The 17648-nt window shown below is 42.6% G+C and overlaps 1 protein-coding gene across 4 annotated transcripts; it reads left to right on the forward strand.

The window, feature by feature from the left end:
- The first annotated feature begins 1413 nt into the window (after positions 1-1413).
- On the forward strand, positions 1414-17244 carry SLC25A18 (solute carrier family 25 member 18). 4 transcript variants are annotated; one of them, XM_083402374.1, is made up of 10 exons: positions 1414-1551; positions 3782-3908; positions 5691-5813; positions 6569-6624; positions 8686-8776; positions 10358-10476; positions 11365-11557; positions 12836-12990; positions 13953-14028; positions 15193-17244. In XM_083402374.1, the coding sequence occupies exons 2-10, from the start codon at positions 3886-3888 to the stop codon at positions 15332-15334; spliced, it is 978 nt and encodes a 325-aa protein (XP_083258500.1). In that variant the 5' UTR covers positions 1414-1551; positions 3782-3885; the 3' UTR covers positions 15335-17244. The 4 variants fall into 4 exon arrangements, with proteins under 4 accessions (XP_083258500.1, XP_083258502.1, XP_083258501.1 ...); XM_083402375.1 differs by having other exon boundaries at positions 1417-1551; positions 3779-3908; XM_083402376.1 differs by lacking the exon at positions 5691-5813.
- The last annotated feature ends 404 nt before the right edge of the window (positions 17245-17648 follow it).

Consider the following 17648-nt stretch of genomic DNA (forward strand, 5'->3'; position numbering starts at 1 on the left):
TTTAAGGGACATGATGCTTGCTTTAATTATTGTTTTCCACTTAAATCCCAATGTGGCATGTTGACATTCGACACTAGAGACTCACATATTGTTAAAAATTTACACGGGGAAAAACGAAAACAAAATTTCTACACAACAGGTGTGGAGGGGGATTTAACCAGTATCTGGGTTTGGAGGAAATCCCCTACTGGCAGCAATAGGGAATTTCCTCCCAATGTAGATACTGATTCAAAGTATTTAATTTCTGGCCTAGTTTGGCCCTGAATCTACATAAAAGCAGGAAGGAAATATTTAAAATATATATGCCCTTAAGTATTAATAGGACATCTAAACCACAAAGAATCCTGTGACTAAATGTTTTACCACACGAGCTTTCATGACAGTAGAATTGCTAGTATTTAGTCTGTAGAAACAAACATGGTTATCCTTATAGAACTTGTGTATATTTTTTGGTTGTTAAGAATACACCCTTGGATAAGCGGGATCCCTGAAGCTCAATGCATTTTGGCCTAGCTATTCCACACAAAGAAAAACTTGCTGCAGGAATTTGGGCCAGCTGAAGACATTTTGGCACCTGAGGCGAACCACAAAATGGCACCACCACTCTTGTTTGGGGAAGAAGGGGTGAGTGAGGATCTACACTGAGAACAAGGGGTGGGTGGGAATCAAATTAACCTTGCCTGATGGTTTAAGTAGGAATCAGACACCATGGGGTGGGGTGGGGGGTGCAGAGCCCAGTAGATCCCAGAGGGCAGCTGCTGCCATTTCTTCCCTACGGGTGTGAGGAGACCAGCAGTGCCTCTTCTTTCCCAAGAGGCCATTGTGGAGGTGGCATGGGGGGCTGCCAGGAAGGCAGCCAATCCGGCCTCCAAGGAGTGCGCTGCAGCCATCGCTGCCACCACAGCAGCGTGCAATGCTGTTCCTGGCAGGAATTAAACTTTTTGCACGTTGTTTTAGTAATCCTCCTGAAGCGTAGGACACAGGGTTGTCATTCTTACAATGAAAATAGAGAACAGAGCTTTGGGAAACACTGTCTTGCCCTATGGCCATGTAGTGAGTTCATAGTTGAGGTTACACTTTAATTGACTGATGTCAGGGGTCAACAGCAACACTGCATTGCCATTATACCTCACTTCCCCAGTTAACAGCAAAGAAAGTGTTGCTGTTAACAACCAGTGAAATTACATGGGCACTTGTGGAAACAGCACTTGCCTAAGCAGGCTGAAATGCAAACAGTGTTTGTCTAAAAACCGGTTTTAAGGTTAAAAGCACATTTTAAAGGTGTGCTTGTTCTCCTGGGTAGGGCTTGGGGCACTTCCTTTGCCAGGCCCAAAAAAGGAGAGGCTTGATGAGTAACTGGCACAGAGATGTGTGTGTTTTTTCGTCTCCCACTTACAGTGTATTTACACAAAATCACTGGGAATTTGTGAACCACCCCTTAAACACTGGATAGGGTTTGCTTGTTGGAGGAATCCAGATGTGAGTCAGAGGCTAAAAACTGAAAGAGAGAAGGAAGGAAGGGAGGGAACCAGCTGCTTGCAAATAAGGAAGGTAAGCTAGCTTCCCATCTTTCCTGACTTCTGAATTTGCATGTGTTTCACTCACTGGGATATATTCTAAAACTTCATATTTCAGAGACAGTCTACAATGCATGCTTTTCTTTAGGAAGTCCTGAGGAGGAACTTCTTTCAGATTCCTAATAGTTATAGATGAAGGACAGAAATTATTTTGTTCTCTTTAGCTATTTCTTACAAAGATGTTCTTATACTGTCAGGGACCTACATGCCTCACACACAGTAATTTAGAGACAAAGGTTCAAATGTATAATGTTGTTTGTGAGCTTCCTGATAGCTCAGTTGGTTAGAGCACAGTGCTGATAACACCAAGGTTGCAGGTTCAAACGGGACAGCTACATATTCCTGCATTGCAGGGGATTGGATAGTAGATGATGCTTAGGGTCGCTTCCAACTTTACAGTTCTATGATTCTAAGATTATACTATGCCACACCTTCCATTGTTCCTGTGGGTACAACTGTTCTTTTCATTAAATGCACATCAGAGCAGCAAGAAGGGAAGGTCTATATGTTTCTTCTTTTTCTTTTCTTTTAAAAATGATATTCTACCCTGCTCCTGCCAACCTAGCAGTTCGAAAACACAAAGTGCAAGTAGATAAATAGGTACCGCTCCAGTGGGAAGGTAAACAGCATTTCCATGTGCTGCTCTGGTTCGCCAGAAGTGGCTTAGCCATACTGGCCACATGCCCCAGAAGCTGTATGCCGGCTCCCTTGGCCAGTAAAGCGAGATGAGCACCGCAACCCCAGAGTCGTCTGTGACTGGACCTAATGGTCAGGGGTCCCTTTACCTTTACCTTTACCCTAGCTAGCTTATATGAGAGTTGTTAGCCCCTGTTCTAGAGTGGAATGCTGGAATGACACTATCTGTGCAAACTGCTACCACATTTCAGATGCTGCTTTTGGCACTTGTGGTATAACTCATGCAAATATGCCCCAGGGTTAGGTCTGAAGGCACATGAGGTCACTACCTTGCTGAGAGTAAGTAAGTGGATGGGTGTCAGCCTGAAAACCAAATGTGCACCACCTTGGAAGAAATACAGTATGGGATATAAATGTGAGAAAATAAATTTAGTTCATGCATGTGAATGATGACTAACTGCAAAAGTCACTAGTAGTATTTTGATAATAAACCGAACCAGAAAGATATTTTGTAGCAACAATATTATTTAATAATTCTAGCTGGTTATACATGACTAATTGTTTATGTGTGACTCATTGGCCTTGCAAAATTGTTGCTTGACTTCTTTTGGCATGGCTGGGCAAGTAAATTATATAACACACAAACAGCATAATGATGACCATGAATACACACAGTCTTTTGTTCAATGATGGGCGCTAAGGCAACATCAAGACACTCCCAACCCCTTCAAAAACATGGAAATTGTTTGAACATGCCATGCCTTTCATGCTTCCCTGTTGTTGTCATCCTCCAGGATTTCAGTAGTCTTTTGCTGCCGCCTTCAGGTGAAGTAAAACCAACAAGATTGTCCTACTCTCATCTCACTGCCAGAAAAAGACCCAGATTCAGCAGCTAGCCTTTAAATTTCACAGAGATGCAACATTGATCTCTTTATTGCTGATCTCAAAGAATGAGATACTTAACAAATAATCTGCAATAGTTCCTATTTGTCCATCCAAGCCAACTCCCCACTCCCAGCACACTTCTGGGCAATCTTTCATGGAACTCCAGAACCTCACTTTTTGGTACCTTCAGTACCCACTAATTTCCCACTTCAGAGATTAATAGAATTATGTCACAGTTCTATGCATATCCTAGTGATTTTAGTCATCATTTCCACACCAAATTCTGTGATCAGTATTATAGACTTCAGGGGGCAATGTCTGGTTAATGTTCTCTAACCCTTGTCTCATCCCCCTTGGTGAGGCATGTGCCCACATCCCCTTCTCTCCTCCTCTGGAGATTCTTTGGCCTCTCTGGGTCCAGAATGGTAGGCGTTTCCTTGGCACTTCTTTTACAAAATAGTGGCTTAAAAGTGCCCAGGTTGGGTTGCATTTGAGACAAAAAACCCTCTTTTGTGTTTGGTGGCCTCTGGGAAGCTATTCATCTGACTTCACTATTCTCCAGGAGCTGATTAAGTGATAAACTGCCTCTATGTTTTAGAACTGACACTGTCATTTGTTACCTGTAATATACCCCTGGTAAGCAGCACGTCAAGAAGCACTAATGGTGTTCTCTTCCCCAGCAGAACAAAGACAAAGAGGAATGTGCCTCCATATTTGAAAGAATTTTCCTGTGTCAGCAGCACAAGCAGCTGCTGCTGTCACCAAGAAACAACATCCCCAAGGAACAATGAGGGACAAGAAGAAGATTAGGTCAGCCCTCTCCTTTTTGCTCCTTGCCTTTTGAAAGTGGGGAATTCTATGCTCCAGTGATATAAATGATGCTTAGCTTATCTGTGGAAACTGGTGGACAGGCAACAGGATGGAGCAGAGGATAGTTAATGTCCTCTATTTTTCAGACATTTTTTGCTAATTTTAATTCTGCCTGAAAGGCTGAATAACCTGGCTCAGTGTTGTTCAAGTTGTAAAATAGCCCAGAGCCATCTCTAAGCTTGCTGCTTGTGGATGCCATCTACCCTGTGAGCCTGGTGCTTTCAGTGTTGACTAGGAACATAAGAAGAGCCCTGCTGAATCAGATCAAAGACCAATCTAGCTTACACTAGCCAGCTAGATGCCAATGGGAAGCCCATAGGCAGGACATCAGGACAATAGCCCTCCCCTACTGTTATTTCCCCGTGACTGGTAGATCCTGGAGGCTGTATACAGTCATTGTGAATAGTAGCCATTGGTGACCTTGTCCTCCCTGCAGTTGTCTAATCCTCCTCTAAAGTTGTCTGAGTTGGTGGCCATCATCTTATATTGTGATAGTAAATTACAGAGTTATTTATGCTGCTGTGTGAGGAAGCCCTTCCTCTTGTCTTCCCTGAATATTCTACTGTTCAGCTTCATTGGATGATCATGGGTTCTAGTGTATTATGAGATAAGGAGATGAAAGAAAGAAAGAAAGAAAACTTTCTCTACGTTATGCGTGATTTCGATGCCCTGATGCTTCTGGTCCTGAGAAATATGTTTCCTTGTGATTATGGGCATGAACAGAAATCATGGTGCAGAAACAGTGACTCTACTAGTCCACATTACTAGTACAGTGGTACCTCGGGTTAAGAACTTAATTCGTTCTGGAGGTCTGCTCTTAACCTGAAACTGTTCTTAACCTGAAGCACCACTTTAGCTAATGGGGCCTCCCGCTGCCACTGCACTGCCACTGCACAATTTCTGTTCTCATCCCGAAGCAAAGTTCTTAACCCGAGGTACTGTTTCTGGGTTAGCAGAATCTGTAACCTAAAGCGTCTGTAACCTGAAGCGTCTATAACCCAAGGTACTACTGTACTTAAAGTGACCTAGTGAAAGTTGAAGGGAAGCTGATTCAAGACAGATAGGAAAAACACTTCTTCACACAAGTCATAAGGCATAATTTGCTTACAGAATCTGCTGCCATGAGATGCAGTGATATATGTGTTAGTTTAGGGGCTTTTCAAAGAGGCTTAGAAAAATTAATGCTATGTCTATGAATGGCTTGTAGCTAAATGGAGCCTTCGTGTTCAGAAGAAGTTTGCTTCCAAAAACTAGTGACTAGAGGGTGTGTGTGTGAAGCTGTATGGATAGACTGTTGTCTTCATGCCTTCTTTGTTGACTTTCTGCACACATCAACTCAGTTGCTGTTCATCCTGCAGTAGATGAACTAGATCCAGCAAAGTTCTTAAAAAAAAAAAAAGCCCCTATGTGCATTGCAACTGAATGTGAGTGCCAGGATGAGCACAAGAGAAGATAACAAAGGTGAAGGTCACGGAGGCTCCTATCACAGCTCATGGAATTGCTTTAAAGCAGGGGGTGGGGAAACGTTTTGGACCAAGAGCTGTATAACTGTGGCGGAACTATCAGGGCATGCATGTATGTTTGCTGCCTTGTGCTCCTTGGAGAAAAGGGTGGGTATAAGTGTGGTGGTGACTAATAACAACAACAACAACAACAACAACAACAATCTGCTTGAATCCCTGTACCAAGGAATATCATTGTAACTTATCTTATACTTTACAGCCTTCCAGCTAAGTTAATCAATGGAGGTATAGCAGGACTTGTGGGGGTGACTTGTGTTTTCCCCATTGATTTGGCCAAAACCCGTCTCCAGAACCAGCAAGGACAAGCCATCTACACCGGAATGTATGTGTTGTAAGGCTTTGTTTAGTGTGATATGCGTGGTGTGGCATGGGGCTCTAACCTGGGTATTTGGACCCAGGTTTGAATTATGTATCTTTCAACCCTCACAGCCTCTCAGTCTAATCTACCTCACAGGGTTATTGTGGGGATGAAATGAGAAGGGGGATAATCATGTACGCCAACTTGAGCTCTTAGAAGAAAAAGGTGGGATATAATTCTAACAAACGAACAGAGAAAGAAGTTGGGAATGGTTGAACTCATTCCAAGTTCTCCCTTTTCTACTCATTCTTCTACCCATACCCCTAATTCTCAGAGTAGACCCGTTGCAATGGATGGATATGACAAGTAGTATTTTTCTAAAAAAAGAGGTGCTGGAACTCACTCAAACATATGTATTCTGGGGGTTTTTTAATTTACATTCTGAAAAGTAGCTAAAAATTGTTGCAAATATAAAATGCAGTAGTCACAACCAACCTAGCAGCAGGGATATATCAATGACAAATTAAATTCAGAAAGTGTCCTGAAAAACACCAACACCTTTTCTTGTTGCCCAAAGACCAGCAGAGATTGGGGAGAGCAAATGTAGTTGGGAAAGGAGTTCCGTAGTTTTGGTGTTATAGCTGAGAATGCTGTGCCCCAAGTAAGCACCTACTGAACATCAGACAGTTGTGGGAACTGGTCAGAGTCACAAACGTCAGTCGCAATCTTGAAATACATGTTGCTAACTCTTGTTTTTCTCTATTCCTCTCTTATTCTAGGAGGGATTGTTTGGTGAAGACAATTAAATCAGAGGGGTTCTTTGGCATGTATCGAGGTAATGCTTATAAAAATGGAAAAGTCATCCTTTTTGTCTGAACTGCAATAGCAAAGCACAATGGGCAAAATGCTTTTGCTGTTGTTTTGATTATCTCAGTTGAACAATAGAGATAATCGGGGTGTATGTGTTTGAAATGAAATTTTAAATATTGGTATCAAAAGAGCATATTTAACAACATAGCCAGACACTGGAGAGACCTGTCAGGAGTAAGCATGGACCAATGGTATCAAATAGTATGGGAAACAGCCTTATTAGATAAACTAACCAATAAACTGAAACTGACATGGGGACATATAGAGGAAGACACCTTCACCCCGGTTTGGTTCCCCTTTATCACATCACAGCTCAACAAGACAACAAGAATCTGCCAACAGCATATGAATCAATCTGGCTAACCTGATTAAAAAATACACACCCCACTCAAACACAAAAACAACTCTCACTACAACCAACCAAAGATGACCCAACCACACCTAAAGCCACCCTCAACCTCTCTCACCACCAAGGAAATATGACAAGTGAATTGTTATGTATTGAAGTACTGATCCTGGCCACCAGGAGTATTGTGTATATAGTTTTCACTCAGGTCCACGTCAGTTACTTTAGGAGGGAAACTCTGGGTTGTTGTTGCTACAATGTTGACAGACGGCTGCCTATAAAAGCAGGCCGGCTGAGCTGTTTGCTGTTCAGTTCAGTTCAGTTCTAGCTTACTATAAAGAACAACTTGGAGAAATCTCTGTGTCGTCTGCTTTGTCAACCCACTACTTAATATGAATAGTAAGAGAACCCATACAAGTAATGCTGACACAATGCGCCCCCCAAGTAGAAGAATAGAAGCATAACCACCCGACCGCAACCCACTCAGCATTCCTCCCTCCCCCTCTTCCTCTTTCTTTCTTTCTTTCTTTCTTTCTTTCTTTCTTTCTTTCTTTCTTTCTTTCTAGTTTAAACCAATTAATGAACCAAGAACCTGTACATTGACCACTAATAATGAAACATATGTTGTAGATATTTTTCCATGTTTATTATGCTATTTTTGTGATATACAAATGACATGAGAAAACTTGGTATACTTGTATGTATTCTTGTTTATAAAATCCAATAAAAAGAGAGCATATTTTAATAAAATGTGGGAGGATTTTCATAATGCATATTTTTTGTACTTCAAGGAACTGCAAATCTCTGTTTGTGTGTGTAAAAATGGGTAGCCTTATGCTAGGCCACACCCGTCCCCACAGTATTGAGAGATGCTGTGCAGGCCAGTGCGGTCCCCTCAGTGTCTCCCAACACCACACAGGCCAGTGCAGGCTTCTGCTAGGCCTTGCACCAGGCCATGCTGGTCCCCACAGCGCCTTCCAACACTGTGGGGACCAGTCCAGCTTTCCGCTAGGCCGCGCCGGTCCAGCATTGGAAGATGTGTGTGAGGTCACGTGATGTCTGGCACGTGTATGATGTCACATGTGCGCCAGCCCCTCCAATTCTGGGGGCAACCCGGCGCCTGTGGTGGTACAGTCCTTCTTGGACTGCACAATTTCAGGTGGCCAGTGACGGATCAAAAAGGAACTTTTGGAAAGTTCGGGGGTGCTTTTTTGAGAAACCCAGATTTCCTGCTATGCCTCACAGGAGGCTATTAGGGCACTAAAATGGCTGTCTGAGCATCCTGTAATAAATTAATTTGTATTTCACAGTTACTTTTGTTTAACTAGGTAAGAGACTACCATTTCCTGTTGTCCCATCACAATCTTTAAAATTGACCAACAGTGCCCTCTGGAGTTCATTTTTCATGCACCAAGTCCAGAGAGCAAGGAGCGTCTTCTGGAAACTGCAAGACTTTATAAGCAACTTTTTCTGACATTTGGCACTTCATATTAAATTGGGGAAATATTTCTAGTGCTAGTGTTTCATCCAGTTTAATATTTTAATTGGGATATCATTAATATTTTAATTTGCTACCTTCCAGAAACTTCCAGGAGTGTGTTTAGTACATATTACGAGAGGAGTAATGTACTGATGTACCATAAAACTGGGTGCCTTATTGCCTCTCCCATCTTCTCACAGGGGCTGCTGTAAACCTGACTCTTGTCACTCCTGAAAAAGCAATCAAGTTGGCAGCCAATGATTTCTTCCGACAGTTTCTCTCCCAAGATGGGTATGGGGTAAAAACCATTCAATAATTCCAGTTTCTTTGTTTTTATTATTAATTGATCTATTCATCTATCTTTCTTTATTGTCATTTTGCCATTTGTGGGATGCTCTTCAAAACCAAAAAGTCCTCCTATAAAACAGTTCAAAGGATACAATGAAACACCAGAATCTCATCATGAATAAATTATAGAATTTTTTTTAAAGCTAAACACCATCAGAGCAGCATGTGAAAATAAATACTATGAGAATAGTAACAGTCAGCCTAACATCATCAAATCCTGATAGTGACCCCATTCCCCCCACCCTCTAGTATATCACACCACAGTCAATTTGTAAGCCTCCTACCAATGTCCTGGCTTTAGGTCACAGTGGCAGTGTAGAGGCATGTGTGTGTGTGTCTGTGTGTGAGATGAATCTGTAGTCCTCCCTCGGTGTTCACTCCTGAAATTCTCACTAACAGAGGCACAGCAGGCTTGAGCTAAAATAGCCACTTTCACTGTTCAAAGTGGAGAGCTGCTACCTGTCTCCTGCCAGTGTTCTTTGGTGTAGTCTGTAATTGCAGGATACGAACTATAGGCAGCTCATATCTCAGGTAAGCCAAGAGGCTTATGTACCTGTAGAGAGAGAAGAAGACATTTACACATGGATCCTAAGATCTTTGAGGAAGATGTTATAATTTTGTGTGTGTGTCTCATAGAGCTTCTGCACCTTTAACAGTGACTTCTTTTGGCAGACAATGCTCATCTCCACAGGTCCACTAATTTCATCTAGCCTTGGTAGCCAGGCCAAAACTTTTAACCACTAGGTCCTTGCCATTCCTCTCCAGTACAACCCTATGCATGTTTACACAGAGGAGAGCTTCACTGTATTCAATAAGGCTTAGTCCCATCTGAACATATATAAGAATGCAACCTTTGTCCCTGACTTGTGGGAGGGGAGCAGAATCTTGTCTTAGTATGAATCACCCAAGGTGCTCCGAGTTCCTCTGTAAAATGGCTTGCAGTGAAACTTTAGGGGCTGGATTTAACTAACCTGGTGTGCTAGTAGAAACTATTGCAAAGAGTTCTGCTAGCGCAATGGGAGTTCACCCACTCAAGCGTCACCCAAATCTGCTCTGGAGGATTGGGGAAACCCTTAGAACAGTGTGGGAGGAGATTGTTCTGTCTGGCAAGCAAAAATGCTTGTGCTGTTGGAATGATTATCACAGTGCAACACTAAATTCCACCCAAGGACTCACCATTCTGATGGCAGGAAGCCAAGGCACTTCAGCCGCCCACCATCAAAAGGACCAGCTCAACCTTTATCTCTTGACAGGAGCTGGAGCATAAATGGGTATCTTTCCCCTTTTTGCACATTGCACATTGCACAGCTGAGTCTTTTTCTCTCTCTCCATCTCCAAGCTAGACAGGAAAGCTGGGGCTAACCATGGGAGTGGAAGTGTGGATCCCTGTTGATCTCCAGGCTGTGAAAAGCTTCACTCTATGGAAGGCACAGAAATAGCCCAGACCATGCCACTCTCATGATAGTTTGGCAAGCCTATAGTTGTGGAAGTGCATTTATTTTGCATCTATGCTTCTTTTGACAGGAAAGAATTGTCATTGGTGAGAGAGATGCTTGCTGGCTGTGGAGCTGGGACTTGCCAGGTAGTGGTCACATCTCCAATGGAAATGTTGAAAATCCAGCTCCAGGATGCTGGGCGGCTAGGTAAGTTCCCATTCCACCCCCCTTTTTAGGGGGGGCGTGTGTGGAATGATGGTGAAAGCAAAGTCTTGAATTAAATGAACTCCAACTATCTCTATTTCTCAGACACAGCCCCTAAATCCCATTACTTATCTCTGTTATACTTCTGTCCATATTTTGCTGTTGCCTAATAATGATTACTTGCCAAAATGTGCTTTTACTGGGCAAATAAGCAAATTAATATCTGAGTTACTTAGAGTATAGGTGTGGAGAACCTTTTCTGTCCAGTGAGCTAGGTCCTAATCTCCCCTTATCTCCTGTTGCTGCTATGCTTGAAGCTCTAATTGTTGGCACTTCAAAGTGCAGAGTGGGGTAGTTTAAATGCCCTTTTGCAGATAGCTCTGCACGGCTCTTTAAATCTATGGTTTTCATACATTTGAAGAGTATTGTGGAACTATTTGTAAAAGAGCTTTCAAACAGCTCCACTCCACGCTCTTGCTGCAAACACCTGTCCCTACTAGGGGAACAGAGATGCACAGCCAGACTGACCAGCTGGTGATCAAAGGGTTCAATCCTGCTGGCTGCAAGGGTCTATTTCACCAGCACATTCCCTGCATTCCCCGGCAGAATTGAATCCCACTCATCTGCTGACATTGGCCAGTTATGTAAGCTAATGGACAGGTAGCCATGGTTTGTGGGAAATGGCTTCACGGACCAACTTGAACCTCATAGTGGGCCAAAATTGCCCCTAAACTGGAAGTGTCCTCCCCCACTGTAGTAGTACCAGAATATATTGGGATTGGGGTAATTGTTGCTGGAGATGGTGTGATATGACGTTCCTGAGACTGCAATGAAAGGAACCCATGGAGTGACAATGGAAAGTTAGGAGTTTTATTGCTTGTTTTCTTTTAGCTGCTCATCAGCAGAAGGCCTTGGGACAGGATGGACCAGCTGCTGCCACCTCCCATTCACCACCAGGACAGCCTTACACAGCCGGGTCCACAGCAGCCTCTAAACGCCCCTCTGCTTTCATGATTGCCAGAGACCTCCTGTGCACCCAGGGAGTTGCAGGCCTGTATAAAGGGCTGGGAGCCACCTTGCTCAGGTTAGAAGAGAGTGAACTGTTCCTTCCTGTTCATTGTAGGATGGCAAGCTGCTTTAGTCTAGAGGTCTTGAGAAAGGGAATTTAGCATTCAGGCTACCTAAGGCAGGCTGAGATGTGCTGGTCCCAGAACAAGGAGATATCTTCTCAGTGTTGGTCTGCACCTGGAGAGGCAAAGAAGAATGCTTCAATTTCTATAAATGCCCTTCATGTCCTAGAAGGATTGGCTTCCCATTCTAAAGGAGGGTCTTTGGCTTTTAAACCATCACTTGGATCCAAGAACTCCATACACATGAGCTCCACACGTAAGTCTCTATTGGTTGTTTGCATGGCTGCCTGAGCATTTAAAGCTAACCAGGGGTGGGAGAGAATTAGTGGGAGCTTCACATTGTGCATGGAAATCTGGATCCGAAGCAATTGCTATGATCTATATTGAGTCTACAGCCCTCTTTTCCTCATTGTGGGGTATAAGAAACTAAGGGTTGCTAACCCATATACTAACCAAAGACCTCAAAGTACTTTATATTCACAGGTGGTCTCCCACTCAAGCAGCTTATCAAAGGTCAGGATGCTTCCACTTTGGAAGCTTCATTTAGTGCAGGATGCAGCAGCCAGACTGCTCACAGAGGCAGATTACTAGCAACATGTTACTCCACTGCTGAGAGACACTGGTTGCCAATTTGCTAGTGGGCCAGGCTCAACATCTTGTGTTAATTCACAAAGTCCTCATCAACTTGTGCTCAAAATACCTTATGGACAGGCATTCACAATATGATTTTCTCATATTAACCGAACAGTATCAACTAATGTTTTATCGATTCTTTTAATTATGTTTTACAGATATTTAGAGATAAATGATACTGTATTTTATGTTGTAAGCTGCCTTGATATATATTTTTGAAATAAAAGTAGGGATAATAAATAAAATAGTTTTAGCTGCTGGAATGTGTCACATCTTCAGACTGTTCTCTGGACATAGGGACTTTGCTCTCAGTTGCACAAGGGTGGGTTTGTTCAGGGTGGTGCTGGGATCAAAGCGAAACATAAGCACAAACCTAAAGTTTTAAAATTCCATGATACATGCAACTGTGGGGAAAGTACACTTGTGTGAAAACATAAAAACCTGTAACAACTGCAAGGGTAGAAAGTATGGCAGTCCAAATGGGGGGAACAGCTGAGCTGTGAAAGGGGAAGGTGAAAATTGGCTAAGAAAAACAGCTTCAACAAGAGATTAGCCGATTGTATTGTTTACCTAAAATGTCTCACTTCTACTCTCAACAGGGATGTACCCTTTTCTATTATATATTTCCCACTTTTTGCCAACATCAACAAGCTGGGGCAGGCGAATCTTGATGAAAAAGCCTCTTTCTTCCATTCATTCATCTCTGGCTGTATTGCAGGATCTGTGGCTGCAGTGGCCGTGACCCCATTGGATGGTAGGTGTTAGATGGTGCGACTATCAAAAGGCAGTGACTTTTGCTTACGTGTGTGTGTGTTTATGAATTTTATTCCCTCCCAAGAGGCCACAGTAGTGCTTCAAGTGAACTATTAAGACCTTGCCAACGCAGACCCAAGATTAATTAAGCTCCTTATAAGGCTGCTTTCTAAGTTGCATTGTCCATAAGGTTTTACATGCTCTGCAAAATAATCCGCACTTCGCACATGAGTATATAGAAGCTTTTTCTTACCCAACCACATGAATTGCCTGTTACCAACTAAGAGTACTTATTGTATCAGGCAGACCATTTATTCCAGGAAAATAGGGGGAGCTATTTCTTATAATCAATGATGAGTAATCCTTGTCTGGAACAGCGCCAACCAACAAATTAGCTGGGACAGCATAATGATTAAGTGAACCTTACTAGAGAAAAAATATTAATGCAGTGAACAGACTCCATCCGATAAGAGTGTTGAACCTGGGTTTAAATTGCTGCTTGGATAGAAAGCTCAGTGGTGATACTGGGACCAGGCACAGCCCCTTCATCTAACCAACTGCTAGTGGAGAACCATGAACTCACTGGAGAAAGGACAGATTTATTTTGATGTCTCTATTTAAGATAAGATTGCCATGAAAATACAAACATAAAGACTGAAAAATTAATGATAAGCTTATAGGCTAGAAACCCTCAATTCACACCACTAAATAGCCTAATAACTTATGTATATGAAATGCTTTAGTGAGGCACCATGTGTTTAATATTATGGTGATGATTGATGAAGAACTGATGTGAGATAACAACACTGCATTTCTGACCAGTACCAGGAGCATGTACTCATGCCAGGAATGAAATGAACAAATAAATAAAAATCCCAATCTTGCAGTTAAGTATCCTTGCACTAAGAAGTCTGTAAAGCATGCAACTTTGCAAAGGTTTAAATCAGTTACTGCTTGTTTTAGTTCTAAAGACCCGAATTCAAACTCTCAAGAAAGGACTGGGAGAGGACACCTACAATGGGATTGTTGACTGTGCCAGGTAAGCAGACCTGAACTCTTGTTTTACTGGTACTCAGGTCATTGCTCTATGTTAACAATGTTCTGCAGTGTACATTTTGCAATGTAAGTTGTCACGTCCTTCTGAAATGGCACCATCCACTCACAAGAGAAAGATGGCAGCAGGCTTGGAGGAACCCCACAGAGGATGGAATGGAGTAGAGTTGCTGGCACCCTTAAAAGCAGCATTCTACACTACTTTGTGGTTTTCCAGTTTCTGCTTCATTCATTTTTCTTAGGAGGAAAAAGCTGGTAACTGAGCAAGTTGATGCATGATTTCCCATTGTATACTGGAAAAACATAGTATTTCTGAGTTTAAGCTAGCTTTCCCCCTTGCAACAGTATTTAAATAAGACATTGAAAATGAGCAGCCAGCAAAGGAAATACCTATTTTTTGCTCTATAAGACTCACTTTTTCCCTCCTAAAAAGTAAGGGGAAATGTGTGTGCGTCTTATGGAATGAATGCAGGCTGCGCAGCTATCCCAGAAGCCAGAACAGCAAGAGGGATCGCTGCTTTCGCTGTGCAGCGATCCCTCTTGTTCTGGCTTCTGAGATTCAGAATATTTTTTTTCTTGTTTTCCTCCTCCAAAAACTAGGTGCGCCTTATGGTCTGGTGCGTCTTATAGAGCGAAAAATACGGTAAATATTCAAAGGCAGCAGCTCTGAGTAACTGACCACAAGGGGCAGCGGAACACAAATATGACAGTTCCCAATTCTTGCTGTGGCTGTTGCTGACATATTAAGTTAAACACAGCTTACTCTTGGGTGTTTTTAACTAGTGGGGTGTCAGAGATGAGGAACTCTCTGTTTCTTTATGTTGCTAGACTGCAACTCACAAGATCTCTGACCTTTGGCTGTGCTGGTTGGAGGTGAGGTGAGTTGGGGTTCAATGATGGAAGTCTTGGTTTCTTTTTCCTCTCATGCTGTGGTCTTGGCCACCTTTGCCTCCACCTCCCCAGCTGTTACTTGATTTGGGAAGGCAGCTCTCCTGCCTTGAGAGGAAACTGTAAGTAATCAGGAGACTCATCTCTGCCACCTTGCCTTGTACTCAGAGAACCCTAAATAGAAAAAAAAACCCCTCTAATTCATAGTAACAATAACTTCAGGAGCTGTTTTACCAACCCACTCTGTTTCTCTCCTCTCCAGGAAGGTCTGGATTCATGAGGGCCCTGCTGCCTTCATGAAAGGGGCAGGATGCCGCGCGCTGGTTATAGCTCCTCTCTTTGGCATAGCCCAAGGAATGTATTTCATTGGCATCGGAGAACATATCATGGAATATTTCAAGTAGTACCCATACTAAAACACACTGGATCATGAATTAAGATCGCAAGAGTTCTGTGACACTACTTGAAGAGAAATGGAAGCACCCTGTGAATACTTGAATGGCTGTGAACAACTACCCAGTCTACCACTATCCAGGAAGACGGCCTAAAAAACACCACTTCCAGGTTTGCCATTGCTTTATTTTCTAAAACAATCCTCTGCACTGGGCAGATTTCTGGGACCTAAAAGTTAACATGCCAAAGGTTGTGCTATGAAAAGGAATGGGTTGCAAGTGTCATTTCTTACTTGCACCAAACGTTGGCCAACACTTTTCAAGCTGATCTAACAGTAGGACTATCACACACCACTGCAGACCAGGAGTGGTGCTCTTTCTCCAGTATGTATGGCCAGAGATTGAATCTGGATCCATCTACTTGCAAAGCTTACACTTTACTAGGGATCTATGGGGTCCTTCACAGCGCTGCCTGATGCTTGTTCTTCTCCATTACAAGTGCATTTATAAATATCACGACTTCATATTTTTATGTCATTTCTTCAATGCTTCGAAGTTGGATCAAGGATAGCAGTTTGGTGGAGATTAACTTCACCCTTGCTGCCCTGATCTCATGCTGGAAATATTTTCCTGTACATTTTATTTGGTGATCCTGCACTGCTGTATACATTTCACTACAGAACCCTTTCTGATCTTTCATTTTAGAAGCAGTCTCATCATTGCCACCCTCTTCTCTTCCAGTGCATGTATTTGTACACATAAATTAATGGCCGTTCTTAATTGTGTATTATGTTTCTAATGTGACCATCTGAGCTCAGCAAGTTTCTATTAAGCCACTTCTGCATCTGTAATGGATAGTGTTAGTTACAGCATCTGATGACAGTCTGCCAACTGCTGTTCAGCTTGGGGTGGGTGGGGGAGGTACGAACTTTCCCATTTGCTGTTTGTGCATAACCCAGAGCTGTGTTTAGACAACACAGATACATACACAAAGGAAATATTTGTGTTTGCCTAATCCTAAAGCATGCTGTACCTTAGTGACTGTTCAGCAATGCAAATGGATGGTCAGGAACCATCTTCCTCACCTACTTTAAATGGAAGACAGAAAGCAAATGAAGTTTCCATGCCTCGTGTCTCTGGCCCATATGACTTTTCCTAGACCACACCTCTCACTGGCCGTGTTCTGTGCCCTCCTTGAGTTCTCTTACTGCCTGCAAATTGTCTTTGAGCTTTGATAATGCTGCTTGCCTGGATTGCATGTGGAAATGTCTTTTTGATGGCTGAGATGTAGCCTACTGTGCAAAGGTGAGAACTGCATCCATTGCTCTGCCTACTGTTGCCTCTAGCCTCACCCAGTTCTGCCATGTGATTCTCAGGTGACTACCAGAGGAATGCAGCTCTTGGGCTGACAAAAGCTTCCCTCCCCCTTGTTTACTCATAACCACAAGGTCCAGAGGCATTAGATTTCTGAATACCAATGGCTGGAAACCACAGGAGAGGAGACTGCTTTGTGCTCAGGTCTTGCTTGCATTTTCCCCACAAGCATTTGGTTGGCCACTGTGTGAACAGGGTGCTGGATTAGGTAGGTCTGATATGTTCTTTAGCACTACTGTAGTTAATAGCAACCACCATGTCTCTCTTCCACTCAGTTCTTGATAATATGAGACTTCATTTTTTGGTTAGAATGTGTAGCTTTCACCACTGCACAGAAAATCCTAAAAGTGGCAATAGCAAAAAGGGGCCAAGGATTACCCTAGTTGGTGTGTGCAATGGTGCTTTGATTGGCCAGCAAGACGACTAGTTTCTACCCCCTTTCCATGGAGAAACTAGCAGAAAAGTAGTACCCATCCAACCTCAAACCAAAGAATCTTACTGTAAACCTGTTCCTTGATGTATGGAGAAATAAAATTTTAGATAAAGTAGTTTTGCTTCATTAGACCGATATAGCTTTAAAAAAATGTAGAACTTATGGTTTGTTATGCTTGGAACCCCTAAAAAAAGCCAGTTGCAATTACTAACTCTCATGCTACTACCTGCTGACACCCCTGTTCTGCCTTACCTTCTATAACATGACCACATAACTTTTTGCAACCTACTCAGGGAACTCTGTTAAAGGATAGTATTAAAAAATGTTATGTGTTAATCTTGGCAGGGTGGTAAAATGGCTGCTTGAAAAAGCAGCTTGTCTCTTAATAAATCAGATTGCTTACAGTTTGCATAGTTTAATTCCCCAATACTAATCTTGAAGCTTCCAACTTTATAGGGAACTAAATTTTAGTCTAAAACTCCCTTCTGATAAATGGTACCATTGATTCTCATTCTTTTT

The sequence above is a fragment of the Podarcis tiliguerta genome (assembly GCF_965153285.1).
Source record: "Podarcis tiliguerta genome assembly, chromosome: 10".
Taxonomy (NCBI): Eukaryota; Metazoa; Chordata; class Lepidosauria; order Squamata; family Lacertidae; genus Podarcis; species Podarcis tiliguerta.

Excerpts from the sequence above, each read along its gene's own strand:
- SLC25A18 (XM_083402374.1), top strand. The coding sequence starts at position 3,886 with ATGAGGGACAAGAAGAAGATTAG. Across the intron at positions 3,909-5,690 it reads AGGGACAAGAAGAAGATTAG|CCTTCCAGCTAAGTTAATCA; the intron begins GTCAGCCCTCTC and ends TATACTTTACAG. Across the intron at positions 10,477-11,364 it reads CCAGGATGCTGGGCGGCTAG|CTGCTCATCAGCAGAAGGCC; the intron begins GTAAGTTCCCAT and ends GTTTTCTTTTAG.